Source organism: Amblyomma americanum, chromosome 3 (genome assembly GCF_052857255.1).
Source record: "Amblyomma americanum isolate KBUSLIRL-KWMA chromosome 3, ASM5285725v1, whole genome shotgun sequence".
In the NCBI taxonomy this organism is placed as follows: domain Eukaryota; kingdom Metazoa; phylum Arthropoda; class Arachnida; order Ixodida; family Ixodidae; genus Amblyomma; species Amblyomma americanum.
Window position 1 is genome coordinate 187,435,804 of NC_135499.1, and position 27,280 is coordinate 187,463,083.

The 27,280-nt window shown below is 49.4% G+C and overlaps 1 protein-coding gene across 1 annotated transcript in view; it reads left to right on the forward strand.

The window, feature by feature from the left end:
* Positions 1 to 7,124: 7,124 nt before the first annotated feature.
* Positions 7,125 to 27,280, forward strand: part of LOC144125646 (uncharacterized) — a 47,455-nt gene continuing 27,299 nt past the window's right edge. The window contains exons 1-5 of the mRNA XM_077659221.1: positions 7,125 to 7,260; positions 16,311 to 16,621; positions 20,056 to 20,287; positions 22,623 to 22,754; positions 25,220 to 25,378. Coding sequence (XP_077515347.1) covers positions 7,194 to 7,260; positions 16,311 to 16,621; positions 20,056 to 20,287; positions 22,623 to 22,754; positions 25,220 to 25,378 — 901 coding nt within the window. The 5' untranslated portion in view covers positions 7,125 to 7,193. The remainder of the gene's footprint in view (positions 7,261 to 16,310; positions 16,622 to 20,055; positions 20,288 to 22,622; positions 22,755 to 25,219; positions 25,379 to 27,280) is intronic.

Genomic DNA, 27,280 nt, shown 5'->3' on the forward strand with positions numbered 1-27,280 from the left:
TCAGTGCACGTTAAAGAACCCCAGGTGGTCGAAATTTCCGGAGACCTTCACTACTGCGTCCCTCATAGCCGGAGTCGCTTTGGGACGTTTAACCCCCATAAAACCAAAAACCAAATCATTTCTCGTTATAGTCTAGCAGCTCGAATGAAGCGCAATCTCGGACGCAAGATTAAAGATGTCGCAGTGAGCCTCAATGCATCAATCAAGCGTGTTGATGTGACACTTGGAAAGGACAGCGCCGCGCTTTGGCGTCTGCATTTGGCAGCGGAAATTTTGTCCTCTCAGCGTTCGGCCCACTGAGGTGCGCAGCGAGCTTCGTACAGAGAGAAGGACTTCCTGAACAAGAACTCTCTAAGATGAGACGGAAGCATGGAACAGTGCACGTGATATGTACTTAATTTAGCGTGATAGGCGCACACTAGGAATGCAAAAAAAACCTGCGTTTTTATATATATAAATTTTTTAGCCATAAACTGCACTACGAGGCTCATTGCTGCGATGTGCGGATGAGTGGACTTCCTTCCCTGACACAATACCTTCTAGTGAATTCTTTAAACAGGTACCACCGTGGCCCTTTCGCCGCATGCTGTTTTACATCGTTTTGAAGACAGCGCACATGTAGCGTTTTACGCGAAATAAATTTTACCGGTAGTCGTCCGCATGAAGGGCCTTCACAGGCTCTCTACAGCAAAACAACGCCACGTCAAACCACAGTAGAACTCACGCAATGCAGGGGACTGCACACCTTACATGTATGAACGCCACCTTCGTTTCCCTCGCTAACGTTGCAAAAACAATATGCATGCCTGAAAACACACGGAGAAAGGTCGCCATTCCAGGCTGAGCGGCATGTTGCATTGATATTAACACAGCGTTCTCTTTCTGCATATGTAAACCAGAACCCTTTGCAGTCAGAGCTGTACTCGACGCGATGCTTGTCCCGGTGTGACGCAATCGGAAATCTGCCGCACGTTGAGCAAGCGGCGTGTACCGCCGGCGTAGGCGGCAGCAGCAGCTCACCAACAGCGGCGGCACATTGCTGCGGAGCCCAGTGAAGGTTGGCGGGCACAGGGGCGGCCGGGCCACGCAGCCCGCGGACGTACGCCAGGCGCGTCGCTGCCCGCTCGTCAGAACCGCTTAGTGGCGCAGGTCGCGGCCGCCGCAGCCTGGTTGCTGGTAGCGGGGCCCAACCGGCAAGGCCCCGCGCCCCCGGCAGTCGATGGAACCTGCCGAGCAGTGTCGCCCCTGCCGATGCTCGCGCCGCCGACTCCCGATGGCCGGGGCAGAGGCTGCGACAACGGCTCCACACAGGCCGTCCTAGCCAGCTTCTATTGCGCTGCGAGTGGCTAGGGCTTCTGAAGGAGCCAGAAATTTTTTTTGGCCATCTTCAGGTCCTGGACCACGCCTTTCAAAGAACTCGGCGCCTGGTGGAGCTGCTGGCCCTTCTGCAAGAGACGGACAAAGAAGAAGATGTAGGCAAGAGGATGAAGAGGAAGCGATATGACACCGTGGTGCTTTTTGAGTAGAAATCTTTATATGCGCCCATCGGAGTTCTCTCTCTCTCTTTATATGCGCTCGTCGGAGTTATCTCTCTCTCTTTCTCTCTTTCTTGAACCTTTGTGAAACATGTGGCGAAATTGAACCACTTGATCGCTTTCTCCTCTCCTATGGGTGGTTTGCTTCTCTACAAAGATCTGCAGATTCCTTTTGATCGAGTGCCTCCCCTTTCTATTCCGGTTCCTTTGGGGCAGCGCCAAGGAATATACCTTAAAGCCAGTGTGGGATATTCTGCATAATTTCATCATTGCGTCAGAGAGACTCCTCTGTTAGTTCTAATTCTCAAGATTTTAACACACTGTTCTCGTGCGGAGTGGTAGGGTAACCTTTCTTGCTTTTGTTGTTTGGAAGGGCAGACTTCGACGGAGTGGAACAAGCTCGACGCTTCTGGGGTGAATTCGCCATCTCGGCGTCCGAAGATCAAACGGTAGAAGGGCGAGTATCCCCGGCACCATGTATCGGTACAAACGAGGACGCAGCAGGAATAGGAGTCTGGGAAGAATCCATTTGGTAGTGCAGGATGACCAACAGCTAAAGGTGCAAATTGACTAGAAATGGCTTGGGAGAGCTCACTAAAGGTATTCAACATGCGATCCATTACGCCTGTAAGCGCCCTCTCAACAGCTGAGACTACAGACTTTTCAAGCACCGCCTCTACATCTGAACCAGATGTCATAGCAAGGCCTGAATAAGTAGTAGTAAGTGGTTTTTTTTTAATAATAATAAAAAGGAAGAAAAAGATTTTTGCTAGTCCCGGGATCTGCCACCGATACTGAAGCACCTGAGCTGGGGCAGCGGAAATAAAGGATAGCAGGCAGAATGGAGAAATGAAATGAAAGAGATGAGGGCAAGGCCTGCATAAAAATACCTTTTCCTGTCTATAGTGCATAGGCATAATTTCTGGAGCACCTTCTGTGCTGAATCTTATCTCCTGTGGTGAATCATATCTGAACGTTTTGGACAGCCAGCATCGTCAGTCGGATGATCGCCGCGACAGAGACTGCAAGTGGACACTTCAGATGTGCAAAGGTTTGAGGAATGGCTGTTCCGCAAAGTCGGCAACGTGTCGCTCATTTGCAAACTTTGCTGCTAAGAACAAAGCGCCAGCAATTCCTGTATTGCAAAGCGGTCGACGATGTAGCGGGTCGAGGCGGCGCACTATGGGCCATAACTTAAGATCAGAAGGGCACGAAGACCCTGCAAACGTTGCAATCACAGACTCTGTCGGCACGCGAGAGCCATCAGCCCATCAGCGTCTCTGGTACAGCGGAACACCGATATCACGCCAACACCGGCGTCCTGAAAGTCCTCAATCATTTCCTGAAGAGAGGCTGATGGGTCCACGCCGCGGATTATGCCTTTGGTACAAGCAAGTTGCTCAGCTACGAAAAGCTTAACTGGAAAAGACGCGAAAGATCTGCAATGCAGAAAGTCCGACACACACTGCACATACGAAGATCTGCACGGAATGCCCCTTCTGCCGAAAGGACGCACCTCAGAAATTTCTAAGTGGTGGCTGGTAACAGCGTTCAGCTCTTCCTAAAGCTTTTAGTTTTGGGACTCTTTCTCCAATAGGTACAAGTGCCACTGGAATCTCAGTGAAGCCATTCCGTCCGAAAGAATCCAGGGGAAAATCTTGGGCCGCAGACTGGCGAACCAGGGTGCCGGACCCTCACCCGCGGGAGCTAAAGACATAGCTTGAAGCACAAGGAGATATTAAACATGGCTACCGCGTAAATAAAAACAACGCCTGGCCGAAACGCCAACACGTAGGTGCAACGGCCTCCCTGTGGAGGAGTGAAGAGAAAGTCCGGAGGAGACACCGAGACCGAAGCAGGAACAGAGGCAAATGCAGGCTTTTAGCGCAGAACGACCTCTCTGCCTTCTTGTCATTAAACTTATCTCTCTCGCTCTCTATCCACCAAAGGCCAACAACAACAACAACAACAGCACATAACATCCAGTCTCTGGAAGGAATGCTGTTCGCAGACTGCCACTGTCAGGTGTGAAGGGAGCCGTCGAAAATGGACGCTGTTGCAGCGGCAGCGCAGCTGCTCCTCCTGACGTAGGTAAGGGCAGCAACGCTCGCGCGAGTAAAGTTTATGCCGCAGAACTGGGCGGGCCGTGCTGCTGTCTGAGATAAGAGCAACTGTTTGAGCTTGACAGGACATCATTTTCTTTGACAGCAGTTTATGACCACGAAGTCAGCAGCAGAGTCACACAGGGTCCAGCTGCACAGGCCAAAAAGCACTGAGGCCAGTGTCACCGGCACCAGATCACTGGCTTCGCATTTTTCGTTCTTTAATTTGTACGGGGTAGAGTCAATTACTGGTACTTTGTATAGAGCTACTGGTGACGCCAATGTGTCCATTTAGCAGCACTATTTTATTTTGCTTGGATATGAATGGGCGTATGTTCTTCCTTTGATTTACAACTATTCAAGGGTCGTTCAAGGTTGAAAGAATGTCTTCTCTGTGAGTAGAAAAAGTAAAAAGAAACACCGAAAGGCGCCACACGAGCAGCCAGCCATGCAACCGCGAGCCTTATGTGCCAGTTTTGCCCCCGACAGAACTCTCGCCGTACTGTGTCAGTTATTCAGAGTAAGTCCCCTGGGTGTCCACAGATGGCACCAATGCCATCGATACGGAAGTTCCATTATTCCTTTTGGTATATAAAGGTGGGGGCTGCTGTACTATCCACTGCAAGGTATCGGTGTGTAGTGCGTCACATGTCTCGAATTTATTCCCTCTCAAGCGCTCTTATAGAGGTCTAAAGAAGGAATAGCGTATTCCCATAATGAACGCACTTTTTCTCCATAAAAATCTGAAAATTTTTAGTGTGCGTTCGCAGTGCAAAATATTCAGAAAAAATTTCAAGCGCTAAAAACGCGACAAGGACTAGGGTGGCAGAGTTAATACTTCATCCAATACGACCAACCTTCTAAATGAAGAAAACGCACCCTTCAGGGTGGTTTCAGCGCTCGAGAGCTTAGCCAATAGGCTTTATCTCAAACCCGCACATGTAACCAGCGCAGCGGTCCATGACGCTGTCCAAGAAAGCACTAGAGTTCACTCTAGCATAACTGCCAACGTTAAGCCCGAAGCCCAACCTGAACAAGTTGCTGCAATCATTAACATGAAAGATAAAACCGAAAAACCCCTCTCTATTGGTCCCTTCTAGTGCTTTCTATTGGTTCCTAGCTTCCTCGCGGAACGTTCTTATTAGCATTTTGTCCCGCATGGCTAGGTATAGTAGTCTTGACATTCGACAGATGGCGTTTTGTGCGATTGATCAGTTTACCCTCCTTTCTTCCATTTCTCTCCTCTGGGTAGGGCCCTGTGATTGGTTCCTTTGAGGTCACGTAACCTTGTTGAATCGTACCTCATATGGGGTCATGTTATCTTGTGATGTCATACCTGACATGACCAATAAGCGAATTTCGTGGACACCGGCCGACACCGGTTTGCCCTTGACATGAATTATAATGCTATCTTGGTTGCCATGCTATAAATTAGGTTACAACCCGGCGGGCAGTTTGTTATGACGTCACAGTGTCACGTGACCTTTCAGATTGTGATGCCGTCACTATGTTACGTGACCTCTGTCGGCCAATCAGAGACTTTTGCGATATCGGACGGCGGATTTTGCTCCTCACGTGAGCTCTAATGCTATCGCACTAAACATTCCTCACAACAGTTCGTTAAAATAGAGCGCCAACGAAAAAAAAAGAAAAAAAAACTAAAAACACGATGTTTCAGGACCTACTCGGTTCATGCGTGACTACTGCGGGCGAGTTGCAGCTTGCTTTTTAAGCCCTCGTTTAGTCAGCCGCCGGGGGTGACTGACCGTATACCGCGAACATAAGAGGGAGGAAGGCCTCCTTGGGAGCGGTTGTGAGAAACGGTCGCACCGTGCTTTTGACCGAAACTTTGTAGCGTTCACGAGTAGGAGAGCAGGTCGCTGCTGCCAAGGGGTCAAGGATAAAAATCCTTGTCGCTCTTTTGTAAACGTGCTGTTTCTCTTTACAAAGGACCGCCCCTCAGTTTATACGAAGTTTATGCTATCGTATTCAACTTGGGTCACATAATGGCGTCGTCCACTCGTGCAGAACGTTAATTACCTGGATCGCTTTCTCGCGCTTTCTTGATACTTTTGTCAAGTTCCTGCTCACTAAACCGATTTCCGGCCGACAAGAAGCCTTGCCGTCAACGTAACCGCTCGCCGAAAGGTCGCGTGTCTGTTGCACTCCTTACGCTTCAATATATGTAAAAATATATTTCGCAGTGTAAAAACATTATAAGTGTGAAAATATTTGTAACATTTAACTGTGTGCTATCACCAGAGGCGGGATTTGACGTCAAAAATCTGGACCTCACCTAAACCTCAAAAAGTATTTGCCGACCACCCTCAACCTCAACCTCATCAGTTGAGGTTGAGGTCTCATTTTTTCATGACTAAGCATTGCTACGCTAGTGTTTATCATGGTGCGACTTTACAAAAGGTGAGCCACCTGCCAGCTATGTCACATGACTTTGTGACGCCATCACAACCCGCCAGGTATATAAACCCGGGCAGGTTGCCCACCTTCCAGAAGCAGGCTTCAGACAAGCACACAGTGGCTAAATACGGGGAATCGCTACTATAAGTGCTAGCACACCCAAACTGAGGGAGCGTGACATGGAGCTGACTTCATACCTTTTATTTCTTTTTTTTGTCTAGGCTTCAATACTGTCTCCTGTGACGTTACCTCCTGAGATATGTATATATATATATATATATATATATATATATATATATATATATATATATATATATATATATATATATATATATATATATATATATATATGTGTGTGTGTGTGTGTGTGTGTGTGTGTGTGTGTGTGTGTGTGTGTGTGTGTGTGTGTGTGTGTGTGTGGAAGCAGTCAGGGTTGCTCAACGGGCCAGTGAAAACTTGCAGTGAAAAGGTCACAACTGGTTCGATTATCTAGGTTTATTCACCAACGGTTTCAGACGGTGGACCTTTTCACTGTGCATATATAAATATATATATATATATATATATATATATATTGTTTTCCCCAAGCTTTCCACCAGGGTCCGACGACTGGTACTGGACGAGCACGTGACCCGAAGAAACAATAATAGTCTGATACAGGGAGTATTCCAGGGAGTGGCGGCCATTTTGTGATGCATGTAGCACGGCGAAAGCACCCACAATCGCAGCCTGCTCCGGTTTGCACCTCGGAGGCTGCGCGCTGCATCACAAAATGGCGGCTGTGACGTCGCATGAATACCTCGGATTGCCGCGAATGCGAGCGAGCGGCCTCTTTCACTCGCGCCGCGCACTGCTTGTTCCCGTAAGGTACTGCAAGTTAGGCAGTGTGGAAACGGACGTTGTCGTTCCGTTCTGTGCACCTTCCAGTGCATCCCGGAGAAAGAAAGTCACTCCAGCCGGGCTGCTTTGGTTGCGCCATACCCACCTAATCACTGCGTCGCCGACCGGCGGAACTCGCGAGGAAAGAGCAAAAACACATCACGAGGAAGTGAGGGTTTCCGGCGCATGCGACAAGCGGCGCGCGCGCCAAAACTGACGGCGGCGTTTTTTTTCTCCGCTGGCTGAGTCACCCGCCACCATGGCTTCGCGACTACTGGCTCTCGTGGTGCTCGCGTCGCTTACTTTGCTTCAGCATGTGTCAGATGGTGAGTGAATATGTCGCTTCTTTTTTCTTCGCGAATGGCAAAGAACCCTGTGCGCGCTCGCATTGCAGCCTCGTGTGTTCTTTCTCGTGAAATCTCGAGTGAAGTGTCTAAATTATGCAGGGACCACCGTGTGCGCTGGAAAAAAAAAAATCACCTTCTGACCATGTTATTCTTGTATGCAGGTACTGCGAGTGGCAAAATGTATTTATTTATCAGAATGCCCACAGCGCCCATGGGCATTATAGGGCGGGGGGGGGGGGGGGGGGGGGGGGGGGGCAGAAAGAAGCCAAAACTCCAATAAAATAACGCAAGTAACGCAAAATATCATGCACATCGCCAACACCAACAACACATAATGTATGCTTGAAAAAAAATTGCCACAACACTTTCACGCACGCACACGCGCAAAAAAAAAAAAAGACTACTTGACTTCAGTAAGCATAGAGACTTGTAAAATAACTACTTAGGAGAAATTTCGACATCGGTTGGAGGCTAGTTCCATTCGCCTATAGTTTTGGGGAAAAAAATCGCACTTTAAACGCTTCATTTGCCACTTGTTCCTTCATTTGTTTTCTTACTCTGTCGTCTAAACCAGCTGCACATTAAGATAGAATGAGTGCTCCATGGGATAACCAGGATGCAACATGAAAGAAAAATTGTATTTTCGCAAATGTTTTATTATTAAAATCAACTTCAAAAATAGCGCATTGATAATCCCATCAAGGTCGATAAATATCGCTGGGCTTAGCCAAATGTAGTCGTGCAGTAAGTAAAATATACTTCAATAGCGACTGCCTCCTTTTTGCGATGCAACGGGCGGAAGTGAGACGCCGAAGTAGAAAACAAGCGACGCAGGAAATCTGACGCTCATTGCCTTACGCAGAAATGCGTGCGCACGCAGAATCTACACTCGCCACCTTTTCTAACGCATGTGTGCGGTCAAAATGTGCAGGCTGCGCACCAACGTGGGTTGTTAATACGTGACACATCGGCATCGATTGCAAGTGGATCTGTTGCACGATCACGGATGGGCGCGCGTTCCTTGATGTGGGAAAGGGGAACGGTGCGGTTAGTTGTCCCTGCGGGAGCGCCAATCGGAGTGCGTTATCAGTTTAAAAATGAAAGCGGGCGAAAACTCTCACCTAGAAATTGGTCCCTACCATGATAAAAATGACCGTATTTTGTTGCTTCCGTTACTTTTTTCACTCTTTTTTAAGGGGGGGGGGGGGGGGCAAGAATTATGAGGTTAAAATTTAATGCAACACATCAAAGTGAAGCTAATTAAAACGCACGTTTAATGACGTAAGCTTCGTTAAAGGGCTTCATGTTTTATTATCAAGTTGTATTTGCGACATCGAGGAAAAATTTGAAAATTGGTTTTTGGGGAAGGGAAATGGCGCAGTATCTGTCTCACATATCCTTGGGCACCTGAACCGCGCCGTAAGGGAAGGATGAAAGGAGGGACTGAGAGAATAATAATAATAATAATAATAATAATAATAATAATAATAATAATAATAATAATAATAATAATAATAATAATAATAATAATAATAATAATAATAATAATAATAATAATTGGTTTTGGGGAAAAGGAAATGGCGCAGTATCTGTCTCATATATCGCTGGACACCTGAACCGCACCGTCAAGGAAGGGATAAAGGAGGGAGTGAAAGAAGAAAGGAAGAAGAGGTGCCGTAGTGGAGGGCTCCGGAATAATTTCGACCACCTGGGGATCTTTAACGTGAACTGACATCGCACAGCAGACGGGCGCCTTAGCGTTTTTCCTCCATAAAAACGCAGCCGCCGCGGTCGGGTTCGAACCCGGGAACTCCGGATCAGTAGCCGAGCGCCCGGAGTTCCCGGGTTCGAACCCGACCGCGGCGGCTGCGTTTTTATGGAGGAAAAACGCTAAGGCGCCCGTGTGCTGTGCGATGTCAGTGAAGAAATAGGTGCCGTAGTTGGGGGCTCCGGAATAATTTAGACCCCTTCGGGATCTTTAACGTGCACTGACATTTCACAGCACACGGACGCCTTAGCGTTTCGCCTCCATCGAAACGCTAAGGCGCCCTGAGATAAAATTTGAACAGACATTTCGAACACATGCTTGTATTAAAAAAGGAAAAAATTTTAAGGAAACTTTATGATATACAAAATGTCTGTCTATCCAATAGCAAATGCTTTTGAAAGAAACAAAGTTCTAGCTCGTACAGTTTCTCGGCTAGAAAACGATCACTTCAGACTCGATAGTGCGGCACGCCATTAGGCGAAACAGACAAGCAAACCCTTTTCAGCGTAAGCGCAATTTTTTCCTGCCCAAATGGTGCGGAAACCCTACAAATGAGGCAAATAACATCGGGATCCTCAATACCATTTTCAAAAAGGGCGCGGAGTCCAGTAAGACTGGCCCAAATATGAAACTAACCAAGGCGAGGGCACCGATGTTCCGGGCTAATACCTCGGGTCTTGTTCGCCTTCTGAAGTAAAGTCGGATAATGAGTCCGCATTCTCAGATTCACCGCTAGCTAGGTCGACGTCAAGATCGGTTAAAGGAACCATGAACGCAGCTAAATCACGAGATCCGCCTGATTTTCGGCAGCGTGCCACCCTGCTGGAGGCGGCCATTCTCGACTTCTAAGCTCCGCAGTTCTGACAAGCGGTTAAAAAAATCACTAGAGAGAAAATTGAACTGCAGCCTTCTAGGTTAAGGGCGTATACGTTGCGATTCAAGAACGGCGGGAAGAGTTTGGCGTTCGCATCCATCGATAGCCGACTGACGACGTATGCGCGACACAGTAACGAAATCGGTGCACACATCGAAGTCTCCACGCAGCTTTCTCTGGGGAAAACTTTCGGGGTTGTTGCATTTTTGCTTTCGAGGACCTGACTGCAAGCAAAACAATTAAAATGAGTTCGACGACAAAAATCATGAGGCCTATAGGATAAAGCGCATGCAGTAAAGACAATAACGAGGACTACTTACTGTGGCTTGAATGGCAGCGAGTTTTACTACAGCGACTGTTACCACTGCGGCAAAGCATTCGCAAGCCCCAGTTAGAATCCGACTACCGGTCAGGCGCAGCGAATATTTCGGTCCGCTTCATCGGTTGCTACGTGACAACGCTGTTAGTAATACACGCGGTTTCAATCACGTCTGTGACCTTCCTTCAATTATCCCCCTGCAGTGATGGAAGTCGGTAGCACTCATGACATTGTTAACAGTTGTAAAACACGGCTTTTGCAGCGGAAAGGTTCGCTTTGCACTTCGGCACCACACACAAGCCCAAACTTGACGAGTACATTGTTATTGCGCCATTCACCATACAGCGTTTCGCATAACGTTGCAAGCCGCCCCTGACGTCGGTTTGTCACGTACCGCCGTACAGTTTTCGCTGACATTTCGAAGCTATTTTCGGAACAAAAGAGCGTGTCTGATTTCTGGCTTCCTGTAGCGACTTGCATGAACACGGGGGTGCAGGAAGCTCAGGCGTTGGACCGCTGGTCACGTGCTCGCGGTTTCGATTCCGGCCGCCATTTAGTGGAGGCGAAATACAGCACCACCAGGTTACCAAGATTTCGGTGCACGGTAAAGAGCGCCAGAACTCAGTCCGGAGCCCTCCACTGCAGTGCGCGTCGCAGCGCGACTCGTAGCACAGACAAATGTGGGCCACGCTCCGCCGTTCCAGTTTTTCCTTCGAGCTATGAAACGAAAACGGAAAGTTGGGCCGCCTTTACGCGCAAGCGACACAAGGTTGCATTACTTGCATGTCTGTGTTAAACAACAAGGAATGTTTTCTACTTAATGGGTCAAAAAATTTTTGCCGCTGGAGCGTGGTCCGTATTATTTTCTTCGCGACTGTACAACATCAGTAATCAGTTTGTTAATAAAGTTCGTGCCGGCAAAGGTGTGCACCCACCTGCGCGTTCCTTAAACGGTGCGTTTGCGCTTTTTGTGCCCTCCTCCTTTCTTCGCTTTTGAGGGGTCCACCCGCAATGAGACACCTCGTCCCCAAGCATTTTGCCCTTTGAGGAGGCCATCTTCCATGATGCGACAGAACATTGTGCGTACAAACCAGGCGACACGCTTTTCTTAGGTCGCCTCTTCTGAATCGGCCTTCACTCGGTCAGTCTTTTTTTACGTCACCATCATCATCAGCTTGACTGCGCCTACTACAGGACAAAGGCCTCTGCCATATCTCTTCAATTAATCCTGTCCTGTGCCAGCCGCGGCCACCTTATTCCCGCAGACTTCTTAGTCTCATCCGCCCACCTAACTTTCTGCAGCCCCCTGCTACGCTTCCCTTCCCTTGCAATCCGCTCCGTTACCGTTAAGGACCATCGGTTACTTTGCCTTCGCATTAGTGCCCTGCCCAAGCCCATTTATTCCTCTGCAGATTTTGACTAGGATGTCCTTAATCCGCGTTTGTTCCCTGACCCACAGCCCCGCCGCGGTGGCTCAGTGGTTAGGGCGCTCGACTACTGATCCGGAGTTCCCGGGTTCGAACCCGACCGCGGCGGCTGCGTTTTTATGGAGGAAAAACGCTAAGGCGCCCGTGTGCTGTGCGATGTCAGTGCACGTTAAAGATCCCCAGGTGGTCGAAATTATCCCGAAGCGCTCCACTACGACACCTCTCCTCCTTTCTTCTTTCACTCTCTCCTTTATCCCTTCCCTTACGGCGCGGTTCAGGTGTCCAACGATATATGAGACAGATACTGCGCCATTTCCTTTCACCCCAAGAACCAATTTTTTAATTTTTTCCCTGACCCACTCTGCCCTCTTCCTTCCCGTCTTTTAAAAGTTCCACCTTTCCACACGTTTCGTTAGCCTCCAAGTTTCTGCCTCATAGGTGGGTACCGGTGACATGCAGCTGTTATGTACTTTTCTCTTGAGGGAGATTAGTAAACTGCCATTCATGGACCTGTCAAATGCGCTCCCCCACATTCTTATTCTTCTAGTTATTAGAGCGTAAGCTCTACTACGCCAAGTTTCCAAGGTCATGTATCTCCGATTAAACGGCATTGAGCCGGGTCAGCACGAGCCTGGCAGATGGTAGTGGCGTCACGCCTCGCTATCACGTGACTCCACAACTGCGCCGCCAAGTGCGCCGCGGCGCTCGCTCCTCCGTCTTGCCGCCGGCTAAACCTGTCAGTGACGTCACGCCGCTCAACGCGTAGCCTGCTTCAGAGGGGATAAACAGCTGCTTTGCAGCGCTCGCTCCTCAGACTGCCCATCGACTGTGCGGCGGCGGCTGGGCCGTTGGTGTCTTCACTTCAGCGCAAACGTCCGGCTGAATCCGATCTTCCTGCGGATGTAACTCGGCGGGAATCCCATCGACAGGGAACGCCAAACATGCGGCCGAACAGCGAGAAGCCAGACTGGTCCGTTTCCGATATGCTTACCGAGTCACTGTCCTCAACCTTCCGGGCCGCTGCTTCCTCAGGTGAGACACTCTCACGAGCGGCTCCCCCCACTCCCGCTAATCTCTCTCAATCCCACCCCAAAGACCCCTTTAATTCCCAACCCACGGGCTCAACTCCACCCTCATAGACCTTATCCACCGCTCGCCAAGCAATCCGGCAATAGATTCAGATACAAAAGTTCCGTGCTGAACGCACTCGCATGATTGCAATTGTCGCCGCTGAACAACTCGCCAGTATGAAACAAGAGCTTCTCCAGGAACAATCGCAACTTTTGCAAACTGTGGTGGACAGGGTAGAGATCATGGTGAACGGACGCATTGAAAACAGGAATCCGCCACTGACTACCTATTTTACCTGACCTACCACGACCTTCTCCTCAAGCAGCGTATTGCTCAAATCACCGCATCACCCTCCACCACCCACACCCAAGCAACCCTGGCCAATCAGCTCCATCACCCTCACAATATGGACCCGAGAACTAGACCACGAGTACATAGACGCCGGAACCACACCACCTCTCAACCAAAGGGCGCAACCAGACACCGTATGGTTTGCCAATGGAACTGCCGAAGCATACGCCGAAAAGAAGCTCAACTCAACCTCTGCATGGCGCAAACCCCACACTCTCCTCACATCACTGCCCTACAAGAAACAGGAATTGCCAACAACATTAAAGGTTAGCTATGAGCAGCTCAATTCCATACCTCGCACAGTCATCCTCTCCCTCAAAACCTTAGCGTTTATCGACCGCACTCCTACGCATGCCCCGACTAAAGGTACGCAGATTTCGGCTATCGAACTCACCTTCCCGACACAAGGACGTGGCATCACTATCCTCAACTTTTACAGCCTCCCCAAAGACAATGGTAAAACCATCCAAGGCATTCGGCGCTCCTTTCGCAGGTCACAGCTCCTCGTCACTGGAGACTTTAACGGCCGCCACACACTATAGGGTTACCCTTCCAACCTTCCTAAAGGCAACCTTGTCTCTGCCACCATGACTGATTATAGTCAGGGACTCTTAATAGACCCAACCACATCCACAATAATCGGCACACGTGTTATCAAGGACACCATTCCGGACCTTATATGAGCAAGCCCACGGTCGAGTCGCACGGGGTCGTAGGAGGTAACCTCGTCGTCAACCGCTTTATCATTAACACTACCTTTATGCGCGAAACCAAAATCTTTGCTCCCCCCACTCAACTCCTCACAGACTGGAATCCGACATAGTGACTAGCGCACAAAGAAAGCGCACACAGAAGGTAGGTAGACATGACACACGCTAGACTTGCAATTGAATTTTACTTCAGAAAGGAAGTACTTATACAAATGTTTTATCTTCCATCCTTCTTCTTTAGTTGCGCCGCTGGTGCCGCCTTCAGTTGCAGTCGCGTCAAAGTGTGATAATGGGACACCTAAAAAATGTCGCGTGTTAAAAAAAGGCACTCACGTGACTAAAACTGATAAGGCTGGAATGCAGAAGTGAGCAATTCATGAAAGATGGAAATACGGCGTAAACCTGAGGGGAAAATAAAAGAAGGGCACAAAACGAAAAAGCAACGGTGATGGTGAACGAAGCTTGCAAAAGGCAACATAAAGGCTAAAACCGACCGGGGGGGTATAGACAGGCCAGGGTAAAACTGACGATATCACATAAGACCACTAAAACCGAGAAACAATAAAAACGACTAAAACCAACCCAACCCGTGGAACGATATGAGCGATTGTGAAAACGCAAAAGTGAAAAGAGCATACAAAGATACGAGAAAAAATATGCCGCATATACACAGGTGCAGGCCAAAATGCAGGCGAGATTAATTTAAAACTACTGAGCTGATAGTGGTATGAGGACCCACCGCGATCTTTGAATGCTAAGTAGAGAATGACCAATTTTGCATATGTGGGCATATATCCACATATGAGCTCATATATGAGCTCCGAATGTTGTGCAGTTAGATGTCCAACGCGAACTAAGTTACACAAACGCAGAGAGTACCACAGAGATAATCAACCAGAAACGCATCAACGGAAACAGCAGCAGTGCACAAGGCTTTCGCATTCATAGCACGCAAGGAGACTCAATTGCCCAGGTAGTTTTTTTGTTTTGTATATAGACCTTACGTAAGTTAAGAAAGACCGAAAATAAATACATGTATCGCCGCTGCAGACTGTTTTCGGAAACAGACTGCGATGACGTCGACTTTTTTTCTTTTGGCGTGAGCATGAGTCCCGCAGTGTACGCCCGTGGCACCACACAAGATGTAAGAAAAAGACGTGATTTAATGACCACGCTACCTCATCTGAAACTGAACTGCTGATTTTCTTTCATAATAAAAGTGGCAGGCTTTGAACCATTGCCCTGTAATATATAACATTTTTGTCCACCATTCGTAATCAGGAATGAGTCTGAGGCGATTGAGTTTGAGCAAACAACCGTAGGCAAACGTGATGGCATAAATGTGTCCAGCTGATCAGGGATAATGAGGGTCATATGAATGGGCACAACACGAAACACATTTTTGTTTTGCAAGATTCTGATATAACGGTAGGGCACCAACGTATGCTGTCTTCAGAGGGGACGGGCATGTGACGTATGCCGCAAATGAGGAGGAGCAATAATATTTAAACAGGTGTCCTGACCCAAAGTGGCTACGCAGGGAAAAATAAAAACAATTCTACCATGTTTAAAAACAGATTCCGGGCGTCGCGAGATTCACCGCGCTTTCTCGCTCCCATCTTCGAGAAGCTGAACCCATGCAAACCGCGCCAGTGATGACCACTGTGTTCTTGAAAAACACAAACCCCCTTTGTCACAGCGTCAAAGCCATGCTGAAGCGCAATTGCGGCTAATTTTCGACCGATCATCTTTGCCTTACAAATGGGATCACACGGGAATCGTGTACATTACATACTTGTTAGCCTCGCACAACACGTGCATGCGCGAAAGGCACGATTCTTCATCCCAAAAACCAAGCCTCGTAATGTCGCAGATGTTCGCCTAACCTTTTAAACGCATGGTTGGTGTCAAGTCGGCAGAGATAGTTGTTGCAAGAAGCGCTCCAGTCTGCATGTGTGGTCAAAGCCGCCCATTCCAATCCTTCGTATCACTCTGGAAAAAGCGCCCTTTCTATTGCCATCATGAATTTCAAGTTGATTCAAACCCATAGCATGCCAAAATGAGGCCTCAAGGTATAGACGTGCCTGTAATCCTATACCTTCTGAACGTACGTGGCACGTGTAAAATTCCAGCGATGATTGTCACTGCCATTCTTTCTTCAGTGAGACTGCGCGAGCATTGGCAACAGCGGTGCAGCTTCGGCATCACAGCGATGTCGCGAGTTTTTCAAATAACGTCCGTCCTCAGACCGTTCATGCCCCATTAATCGCGCCATTTGCAAACCTGCGATCTTAAGTGCAGCAAGCACCCCATGCTGCTTCTTTTTTTTTTATTCGGGCGGAGAGGCATATGCGACAACGACCAGACCAGCACACATAGCTTTTGCGTCAATCAAACTTCCAAACGACTCTTGGGTAGCCACAAAGGTAGCGCGAGACAGCTCAATCAGCGGTGCGGTTTTTGAGACGCGAGCTCGCGGCCTCCAAGCAGCCCTATGCTATCTCCGCAGCCCAGTTCGACGCCAACCTGACGCTGCAGAGCACGTTCGGCCACCTGCGCAACCGCGCCCGCTCGATGATGCGCTGCTGGAGCGAGCAGCACCCGCCGGCCAGCATCGGCTTCGAGCGGCCGGGCGGCCTCCCGCGGGCCTCGCAGCGGCTGCTGCAGGGCTCCGCGGCGCACATCCTCATCCTGCCGGGCAGCGCGGGTCTGTCGCGCGCGGGTCTCTTCTCCTGCCGCCTGGCGTCCGGGGGAATCCCCTCCGCGGTGGCCACGCTCAAGCTGCCGCCCACGGCTGACGCACAGGTGGAGCCCCTGCAGGTAGGATTTACTCGGCGAGTTGTACTTGCACCCCGAGCGCATTTATTAAAATTCGGGTTAAACTCGATTTCTCCCTGAAAATGAACCTCATAGTAGACGCTGTCGGTTTTCCTGTTCACAAAGCTGGAGACTGCGCAAGTTAATTTGTGCATATATGGTGCTTATTCAAGAGGGGCATCTTCGGTTAACAAGGGATCCTAAACCTCTTTTAACGTAATTTTCATGAAACGAGCGAACTTGAGGACAAGTTCGGAAAGGGCGAGTTAGAAGCGAGGGGCCATAACGTGGCTACCAACAAGACAAGCAGTACCCGCTCTACCGACATCCCGACCATGGGCTTTGCGCGTCTAAAATCGTCGCTGTGATGTTGAATGCTTTCGCATTGCACAAATCAAGGCTGGTCGGTCTTGCTCAGATGCGAGAAGGCTCCGTATGAGGCCGGTAACAACGTATGCGACGAAATATTTTAAATAGATTAGGAAAGAAAAATCTTGATTAGTAAATAATTTTTTAACGGAGCTTGTTCATGAAATAATGTGCAAAAATAGCTCATTTTATATTTAGCAGAAGCACGAGCTGCTATAGTAAACTGTCCTTTACGAAAAAAAAAATGACCCAAGAAAAGCCGAATTACGGAGTTTTTTTCCCCGAATAGCCCGATTTCCTCCCGAAATTGAGCTCAAAATATATCGCCCGGTTTTCAGCCCCGGAATGCTGATAAAAATAAAACCAGAAAACGAGGGTCCCTAGTTATATAGTATACGAGATTAGGTAACAATGACTTCATGCACGTCTCGTGATCCTGTTCGGCTGTTTATAAGTTCTCGCTTGTATTCAATGAACGGCGTCGGATAATCCATTCATCGACTTGGTCGGTCCGGAATGGCCGAAGCCTAACACGGCGTCGGCAACTAAAGCAACGACACCATTTGTCGAGCGCAGCATCGAAATACCGGTGTGTCTAATTTGACCACTTTCTAGAGGCTAACAGACAAAGGCTCCCGTAAGAACTGTGCAGTCAGCTACTTGCGGAGTCCTGGGCTACGTTTATTTTTACACGGTTTGAGCATCCCTGAGCTGTTCATTACCACAAATGACTTGACAATCAGCTATCCAACAAATTCCGGACTAATCGGCGCTCCTAACTTTGTTAACTGTGAGTCCAGCAGAGAGCTGAAGTGTTGTAATAATTGATTTCTTGTATGTCTCAAATGAAAAAAAAAAACTTCGGGGGCCTCCTTAACCACATTTGTAAAGAAGAAAATGCGATAGCATTTAGTCTAATCTTCTCTTGTTTTCTGTGATTAATGAATGTAATGTTCTTGCGATTTTCCGGCCAGAAGTCCGATTGGAACCAGTTCCATTTCCCTTATATGGTATGCATGAGTCATCTTCTAGAGTGTACAGGTAACTATCATCTAATTATAAAACAGGATTTCGCTAATCCAACCCACTAATTCACCTCCATTTTCGAAGCGGCCCAACTTCCAACATTTGGGGAAGGCGGGGGGCGGGGGGCTTCGGAATTGGAAATTTGGCGGTGCTCTCTGCATGGTCCCTCTCAGTCGTATTCACAGATCGCGGGGAGTCCTCAAGCCCCCACTGGTTTAAGCGATGCCCCACTGGGCCGGCAGGTGGCTGTTTCAAACACAGCCATTGCTGGTGCTTGTGACACCCAGGGAGCTCTTCCCGAGCTCCGGTGAGGCTCACGCGCAGCGCCACTGTTGGCAGGTGACAGCTGCCTTTATTTTGGCAACGGTCGGCCAGTTGTGATGACGTCACAAGCTCACGTGACCTGTCTCCAACAGTCAAGGACTTCAATGAGGAATTTCAAATTTCGTGGTGCTCTCTGATTCGCCAACTGGTGTCATGTGACACATGAAGTCAACAGGGAATTGACTAATAAGATAATTTTGTTGCGGAGAAGCCGGTAATTTTTGTGAAACGACAGACTAAGTGCTATCGCATTGATAACAACTAACGGGCAACCAACGCAGGGAATAAAGTTCACACAGCTGCGCTGTTACATGAGGTCTGACGCAGTGAAGGTCTTTGGCTGAGTCAGTCGTCTTTGGGCTGTCACGCCGTGTCATATGCTGAACAAAACAGACCAGGCTTATGTCTCGTCATTTGCTCAGAGGGACAGTGCAGGGCCGGAAACGTGTATAAAGATACTGGCATATCCTTGTACACGCTTCCCTTTGACGAGGGAGGGCAGAGCTCGCGGTTTCGGTTGGAATTTGTATTTTAAATTGTCAAAGAAAGTCAGGCAGAGACGGTCGCTGCGCCGTGCTGTACTAAAACCTCCAAGTGGTCCGCCGACGTCGCCTGGAGTGGACACTTGTCATTATGAATAGTACTGAGCGCAACACATGGGGCTATTTTTGCTGAAATGAACTTCAGAGGCCTCCATTTTTTTCTCTTGTAACTAATCACTGCTTCTTGCGTGGCTTACACTTGCTTTTTCATCATCTCTTGAAATGCTTTGAAAAGGCAGACTGTCACTACACTGAATATGGCGCTGTCGTCGCCACATCTGATGCTGGAAAAAGCGCTTACTGTTATCTGACGGAAGCCAACAGTCACCGAATCAAAGAAGCATAAAGGCATGGCTTTATTTTAATTTCTGGTTTTAATTAACGGGAGAATAATAGGGTAATTTTTTTAAACATAAATGATTAGAAACCTGACGAAAATACAACCACGTGCCGCCAGTGGGATCTGAACCCACGACCTCCGAATTTCGCGTCCGGTGCTCTACTAATTAACTTATTACCCGATTACTGATTACTACCAATTAACGCCCAAGTCAGAGCGCTATCCGAGCTCTGCCTTGCGTGTGTCCTGCTCGACCATAGTTTGCTATCGCTGAAGTACTTCGAGTTCAGTTGTTTCTTAACGCTGAGGTTCATAATTAAAGCCGCTTGCTTCATTCGTAAAAGCATGTGCTGCGCTTTCTTGAGCTCAGTGGTCACTACGACGAAAAGCAACCAGCTCTCGTTGCATTGTCATGGCATGCGGTCCCAATTAGCTCAGCAGTATAGAGCAGCATACATGAAGATGGGGTAAAAGGCGCCCCTTTATCTCGGAGCTGATAAGGCACTAATTACTTGAGAGATCACCTGTTCGAACCTCGGTCCAACCGTTGTGATTCATTGTTTTATTTTATTCATTGCATAAAGACTGGTGACGAATTGTGTTCGGGCGATTCTGTGCCTGGCAGAGCTGCCACATTCATAAAAACCATTTCAGAAATGTGCTAAAGTTTGGTCGGCTCCACCTGCCCACATTCAGTGCTCAAACTCTTCTGCTCCGACGTGAGCCTCTGAGGCCATTAGCCACGCCCGCCAGTGCATAAGAGCAAAGTCGCAAGCTGTTGCCCCTCGTTTCGAGCGAGCACCACCTCTTGATCCGACAGTGACGTGTTGTCGCAGGCGTACGTCGTGGCGCACGTGGGCGAAACGGTGCACCTGAGCGTCACCAAGCGCGTGCACCGTCCTGAGCCCCTTGTGTGGCGGCTGGAAGGGCTCGAGCTGCCCGACTACGAGGGCACCGAGACCGTGACCATAGTGAACGTGGAGGCCGCCGACGCCGGGGTCTACGAGTGCCACTACCGAGGCCAGAGGGACGCCCGGCTTCACGCTTGGATCCGGCTCGTCGTGGCCGGTAGGTCCCTCACCTGGCTGCAGCTCAAAACGCCGCTCGATGTGCCTGCACAGCACTGCGCAATGCCCAATGGTACGCACGATTCTCCACTGGTCACCAGAAGCGGCATTTGCGTGCGTGCGGCAGGGCCTTCACCATCGTGACCACAATCATCATGACGTGCACTGCCCTCAATTAACCCTGCCCTGCGCCCGCTGCTGCTATACCCTGTCCCCGCCAATTTTTAATCTCATCTCACCACCCTTGCTGCGTTGGCGTTCCTTGAGAATCCACCTCTTTACCCTAAGCGACCATCGGTTATCTTCTCTTTGCATTGCATGCCCTGTCCATGTCTCGATTCCAGAAAGGACACCTCAGTCAACCATGCTGCTCTCTTGCTGCCTCTTGATGCTACCGTTATCGTTTACCTCTGCGTCCCTCGCTGCATGGTCCCCAGTGTAGTTTCGTAGGAAAGCGCTGTCAAGACACGACCATTAGATATGCGTCATGCTTTTGAAAGATATTTGTAAGCGACTATTCACCACCTGGGATGCCTACAGTGCCGAATAGAGTGCAGGCACTTTATGCATAACTTGTTCGCTGCTCTATCGGAGTCGGAAGCCTTGCGTCTCACATTAATATTTTCACGTTAAGGAGGATCGAGTGGACGAAACTAAAATATGAACACTGTGGTGCGCACCAAAGAAGTAACATGCCTCTAAGAGTTTTTTGCTTGGTGCCGGTGAACTAGAGTGCCACTGCTTTGGAATTTTGTACATATAAAAATTGTATGCATTCTAGCAAGGTATCTTCGCATGTGTAGTGTTCATTTGAATGATGTAATATCTGTTCAAACTTTTGCTGCTACTCTTCAGGCCAACAGCGTAAACTGAGGCATAGCATTATATACTATCGCGATGGAAAGAAACGTGAACAGAGCGGAGCCTAAGCGCATTTGTGTTCGCATTTCTTTTCGTCACGATTTTACTTCGGTGGCAGCAAAAAGACATTACAGTCGTCCGTGATGCATTACAGGACGACTCTAACGCATTTTCTTACCACCCAGGTAAAAGTGCGATGAAAAAAAAAAATTCCAGCAGAAGAGCGCCGCGTTGTTCGCGTTTATTTCCATCGCGACAGTGCCTGTTTCGTAGTATTCGCTAATCTTTCTGAGCGCACAACGAACGCTACCCGTTTTTTTTTTTTCCAAGGCCTAACCGACAGTCAGCGAGATGTATGCTTTCACTGTCGTAATCGACCTTTACCCTCAGCAACAGCATGCGCATGCTCCCATTCGACAGTCATTTCGTTCCCTAAACACAAAGCACCTTGGAGTCATGGAGTGGAGGGCTGACTGAAAGCCAACGGATGAACACACGTTGAGGGAAACATTTGATCCAACTTAGTCATCTTGCTCCTCGCCACTCGTCTATAGCATGACGATGACAAGTGCTACTCAAGAGAAGAAGGAGCCTTCTTCGTGGACGCTGCGGGTCCTGTAGAGGGGATATCAACAATCTCAGTGGTACACCAAATGCGGGTCGTGGACGGGCTTGTAGTTCGTAACGGGGATACTCAAGCAATTAAGGAAGTAGCGATAGCCCTACCCGCAACGCACTCCGCATCGAAATACATAGATACAGGTTCCCAGCTAGGCGGCTTATAGAAACTATATGCGTGGCAGAATCACGCCGCTAGCCTGCAAAATTCTGAGTCGATGTAGGACTTCAGCTGCACGGAAGGAGCTAATATGGGTACCAGGTCGCCAGGGAGTTGAAGGAAACGAGCGCGCACACGCTTCGGCCCGAGTTTTTCTTCCCTGGAATCCCTCTACGTCCTTCCTTACTGATTCAGGCTCCCCCTCTCCTTTAACAACATATTCAGAGATATTACAGCATTTGCGCGTTGAAAGGCAGACACTCCCGAGGCCCACTAAGGGTCTTAGTAAATCAGAAGAATGTCACCTTCGAAGGCTACAAACAATGTCGTTTAATAATGCAGCTACGCTTCACGCCATTGAGCCCGAGTCCTTTTCGGCACAGTGCAAATTTTGTGGCCAGAAGGCAAACTTATACCATATGGTATGGGCTTGTCAGGAAAACAGCAGTATTGATATAATAAACCAGCCAACGTGGGAGGCGGCCCTGTCCAGCTCGGACCTCGAGGAACCACGAGCCCTCGTCGCCAGAGCACGGGCAGCGGTTTTTACCAACGGTGCCCCGGACTAGGGACCCGATCAGCCTTCCCCTAATCTCAGTCATTGTGGCCTTAAATAAACGTTTTGCATCATCATCATCCTCATCATCATCATCATCCAACTTAGTCACGCACCCGCACGGTGGGTGCGCATGCGCAGGCTGTCCCCGTGGCAAGTTTGGCCCCACGTGCAGCGAGGACTGTCCTCCGTGCCGCAACGGGGGCATGTGCCACGACACCTGGGGGGTGTGCGTCTGCCCCGCGGGATTCGCTGGACCCAACTGCGACACCCGTGAGTGCACGACACCCACTGGGCTACGCTAAACATGGCCACCGCAGCTATGTTTAGCCTTGCCAGATTTGGCTGTTTTTTTTATCCACGTTTGGAGGTTAATTACCGAGTCGCAAAACTGGCGCTTAGTTCGTTGATCCACTACAGAAATGCCCGAAAATCACGGCTTTTTTTTTTTGGCTCGGCTATTGGATTTGGTAGAAAACGTATATTCGGACGCATAAATAAGTAATTATATCGAAACAGACGGCCCAGACGGCGCTGTATCAATTCCGAAGTCGGATGCCAGATGTTTACTGGCGAGAAGTACGTTAAACGAAGTAAGAAACTGACAAGTGGGGAAGTGAGAAAAGCGAGGGATTTGAGTTGCGTGCACAGCTTCGTTCTCTTTAATTTAGCAACCCCCACTAATAGTTCAAAGACTTTGTAACTGCAGCTCATATCTCTTCGTATTTCATATAGCTTCATATTTCTGCAGCTGACACCACTATATCACGCCTAATTAGCCAAATGCGATGTTCACGCTTCCTAGCATTTCGCGGAAAAGTGCTGCCTCTTTTCTTCTCCGGATAATCGTGAGAGCCTCTGCGATCACTTCGTTCGGTGAGCTAATAATAATAATAATTGGTTTTTGGTGGAAAGGAAATGGCGCAGTATCTGTCTCATATATCGTTGGACACCTGAACCGTGCCATAAGGGAAGGGATAAAGGAGGGAGTGAAAGAAGAGAAGAACAAATAGGTCCGTAGTGGAGGGCTCCAGAATAATTTCGACCACCTGGGGATCTTTAACGTGCACTGACATCGCACAGCACACGGGCGCCTTAGCGTTTTTCCTCCATAAAAACGCAGCCGCCGCGGTCGGGTTCGAACCCGGGAACTCCGGATCAGTAGTCGAGCGCCCTAAACACTGAGCCACCGCGGCGGGGGGCTGCGTCACTCGCTTTCAGGGTAGGCTTTTTACCTTATTTCTCGAGTTTCTGAATGGAAACTAGATAATTTCCTCAGTTTTCCATAGAGATGACGTTACAATCCGTTGTCTGCGTGTGAGGCATGGGAGGCTTCTCATACGTCGTACCGAGAGACTTCATTCCGGACGCCCAAGGGCCAGCGCGTTCCTATGGGCCCCGCTTCACCCAACTGGCACACCTACCGCTCTTTGCCAACCAATCAGGAAGACGCTACTTTCGAGAGCGCCTCTCCGGTAAATAAACTTTTCTGGGAAGTAATCTTTTGACAAAATTTTATCTACGGGAATTTTCTTCTTTTGGAAACGTATCAAGGAGGCCTCCCCCCATTCCAACGTACCAATCAATCTTTTCAATTCATTTTTGTATTATCAGTACCTCAAAAGACCCAGGAAAGGAGTATTGTATGCTGATTGTTCAAATGAAGAGAGATTCGGTGGCAGCCTTGAGCTGAAGTGGGCGGGAGTGGTGCGCAGCGACGACTGGCAGATTGTTCCATCTAAGCGGTTTTCACGAATGATGAGCGAACTTTGAGCTGTAGTGTGTGCTGGGGCAGGGTAGACGGCTTTGGCTTGGCGGGTGAGCTGGCAAGATGACTGAAACTAGTGCTGCGTGCGGCGAAATATACAGCGTCTCGAGGTGAAACCAGTAAGCTGTGCCTGTGATTGAAGTGCGGTGACGCTGGAGTAATAAAAGCAGTCCGAAAAATCAATCGCGCTGGGCGATTTTGAACGGAAAGGTTAGGTTGATGAGGGTTCCAGATTGAGCATGCGCAGTCCAACATGGAGCGGACAAGTGCGAGAGACGTTTTAGTCGAAGCAGAGGCCAGCCGCAAGTTTCGACGGTGAATAACCAGGAGTCAGATTGGCTTCGTTATTAATCTTTGGTACATGTACAGACACTGATAAGTGTGTTACGCAAAAGGCATTCATAAGATGTTATTTCCGAGCCACATATGACATACTCAGAGGGTTGATAGTGTTATCGTCTATGAAAGGGGAGTAGCGACGTTTTGTAAGTGCGTAGCTAGGCGCATTAACCATTTGCCACGCCAACCCGTTTCAACACGTCTAAAAGACGCTCTGTTTTGTTGCCAAATTATTCGAACTCCTTTTGCCGCAATGTAATGGTTCTGCCACGGACATTGGTTTTAGTTCCTGCAGAAGAGCGAAAAACCTTTTATTTTTATTTTTTTTTTTGTTAAAACGTTTAAGCCTGGTGTTGAATCAAGGTGATCCTGCGATAAAAGAAAAAAAGGGACGGAAAAGAAACTATCTCCTGGTACTCTATTTAGTAAGGATTATTCCTTGGTTTCTCTCTATGCCTGGCCTTGTTATCTCAGAACGGAGAAAATTCATGGCTAGCCATCAGTCAATCCAGACGTCGTGCAGCGACCAGGGGTAATCGGACGTAACAATGATCGTGCAAAGAACCACTGTTGCCCTCCCTGCACGCTCACGAAGACCGCAGTTAATGCGTTTCCCGCGTCACGTGCGCAGCGTGCGGGCCCAACCGTGTGGGCGCACAGTGCGACCGCCCCTGCACCCCTGGCTCCCCGGACTCCGATCGCCGGGGCTGCGGACTGCACGTCTTCTGCAAGCCGGACCCTATGAGCTGCTCCTGCGCGCCCGGCTTCAAGGGACCGCAGTGCAACCAGGGTATACGTGTTTCTCTTTCACGCCTTGCGCCTGCATGCCTAAACATGCCGCGGTGTGACGTCACGTGAGCGAGATGGAAAAGTTTTGCGGAACTGTTCATCTCGCACAGATAAACTCTTTGGCTTCCATCGCTTGCTCCCCTTCCCCCCACTTCTAGTCGCACAATTCGTGAAAGAGTGCTATTGGTTTCGCGTTTTCTGTCTTCTCACCGCGCCTTTGGTCAAAAAGATGTCAGTGACTGGCTCTGCTGTACTAAAATTGGTTTTTGAGGAAAGAAAAGGACGCAGTAATTGTCTCGCGTATCTCGGCGGGCACCGGAACCGCGCCGTAAGGAAAGGGATAAAGGAGGGACTAAGAGAACAAAGGAAGAAAAAGGTGCCGTAGTGGTGGGCTCCAGAATAATTTCGACCACCTGGGGATCTTTAACCTGCACTGACGTCGCTCAGCACAAGGGCGCCTTTGCGTTTCGCCTCCATCGAAACGCGGTGGTGGGGAAAAGCATTTATTTATCTATATGTACAGAGAGGTGCTCGGGGAGAGGCCCCTAGTGGGTCTCGCCTCTTACAATACAAGGCGGAGTCCCTCATTCCGGGACCCCGTTGGTCCTGACCGCTGCGCAGGTCCGCCGAACCAGGGCCTGTTGGGCCGATAGTTCCTGGCAGCCGAGCAGAGCCGCCTCCCAGTCCTCTCGGGTAGGGGAAGGGGTGATGGGGGCCGTCAAAAGAAGAATCAAAGTGCTTGAGAACCGCCGGGCATAGCAGGGTGTTTGTAAAGGGCCTGAGGAGAGTTCGTTCGCCAGCTTTACCCAGTCCCTTCATAGGAACCGGTGATGGTGGAAACATGTATTGCCAAGCAATACAGAGGGGGGCAAACCCCACGAGGCAACCCTTGCCACGAGGCAACCCTTAGGTGGCTGCCCTTACAGGGCAAAGGACAGCCCTTGGAAGGCTATCCGCTTCAGGGCGTCGGTAATTATCCGGCGCTGGTCAGCAGCAGCGGAGCTGGCCAGGAGTCTCCCAGTATGACTCCGCCGTGGTTGGGGATGGAGGGTGTGGAAAGGTAGGATATGTGAGTAGGACGTGAACAAAGTCTCCCGGTTTCCCGCAGAGCTTACAGGAAGAGAGCCGGAATGGATCGGGGTAGCGGGCATGAAGGAGAATAGGGTAGGGAGCAGTTCGGGTCCGGAGTCGGCGCCAGTGGGAGGACTGGGTTAAAGTTTGGGAGGGAGTCGGCGGTGCGTAAACGCGCCGGGTATCTCGGTAGTAGGTAAGAATATCTTTGAACGTAAGCAGACGCTCTTGGGATGGTGGAGGAGGTCCAACTCCAGCCCGGAAAGTGAGACCTCGGGCGAGGGAGTGGACCTCCTCGTTATCCGGGCGGCCTGCGTGTGCGGGGGTCCAAATAAGGATTACGGGATGGGTGGGGTGCCAGAAGCGCAGAAGCCGAGCCGCGGTGCGGCTAGCGCCGATGTTCGGCATGATAGTGCTCAGTAATATCTTTAAGAGAAAGAAGAGGGCTGTGATCTGGGTTTAGGTCTTCCCAAGGAACGCCTGGTGCCCGGTAAGTGAGTGCGCAGGCTGGCTCATGGGCGGCTTCGTTACCTGGCATGCCTTGGTGGCCGGGGACTCATATGATTGAACGATGAGTTGGATCGCAGTCGCGAGTACTTTGGTGAAGAATTTGCTGAGAAGTGGAGGGATCCAACCGAGCTCAAAGTTACGACAGGCTCCGCGAGAGTCTGTGAAGATGAATTTAGAGTCGGGATAGGAGGTTGCGAGGGCGATCGCTACCTCCTCCGCATGAGTTGAGCTGGGCGCTCTGAACGAGAAGCCGTCCACCTGTTTTGTCTCGTGTATGACTGCAGCCATGTACCATTCCCCCCTGGAGTGGTGGTAGGGGCCT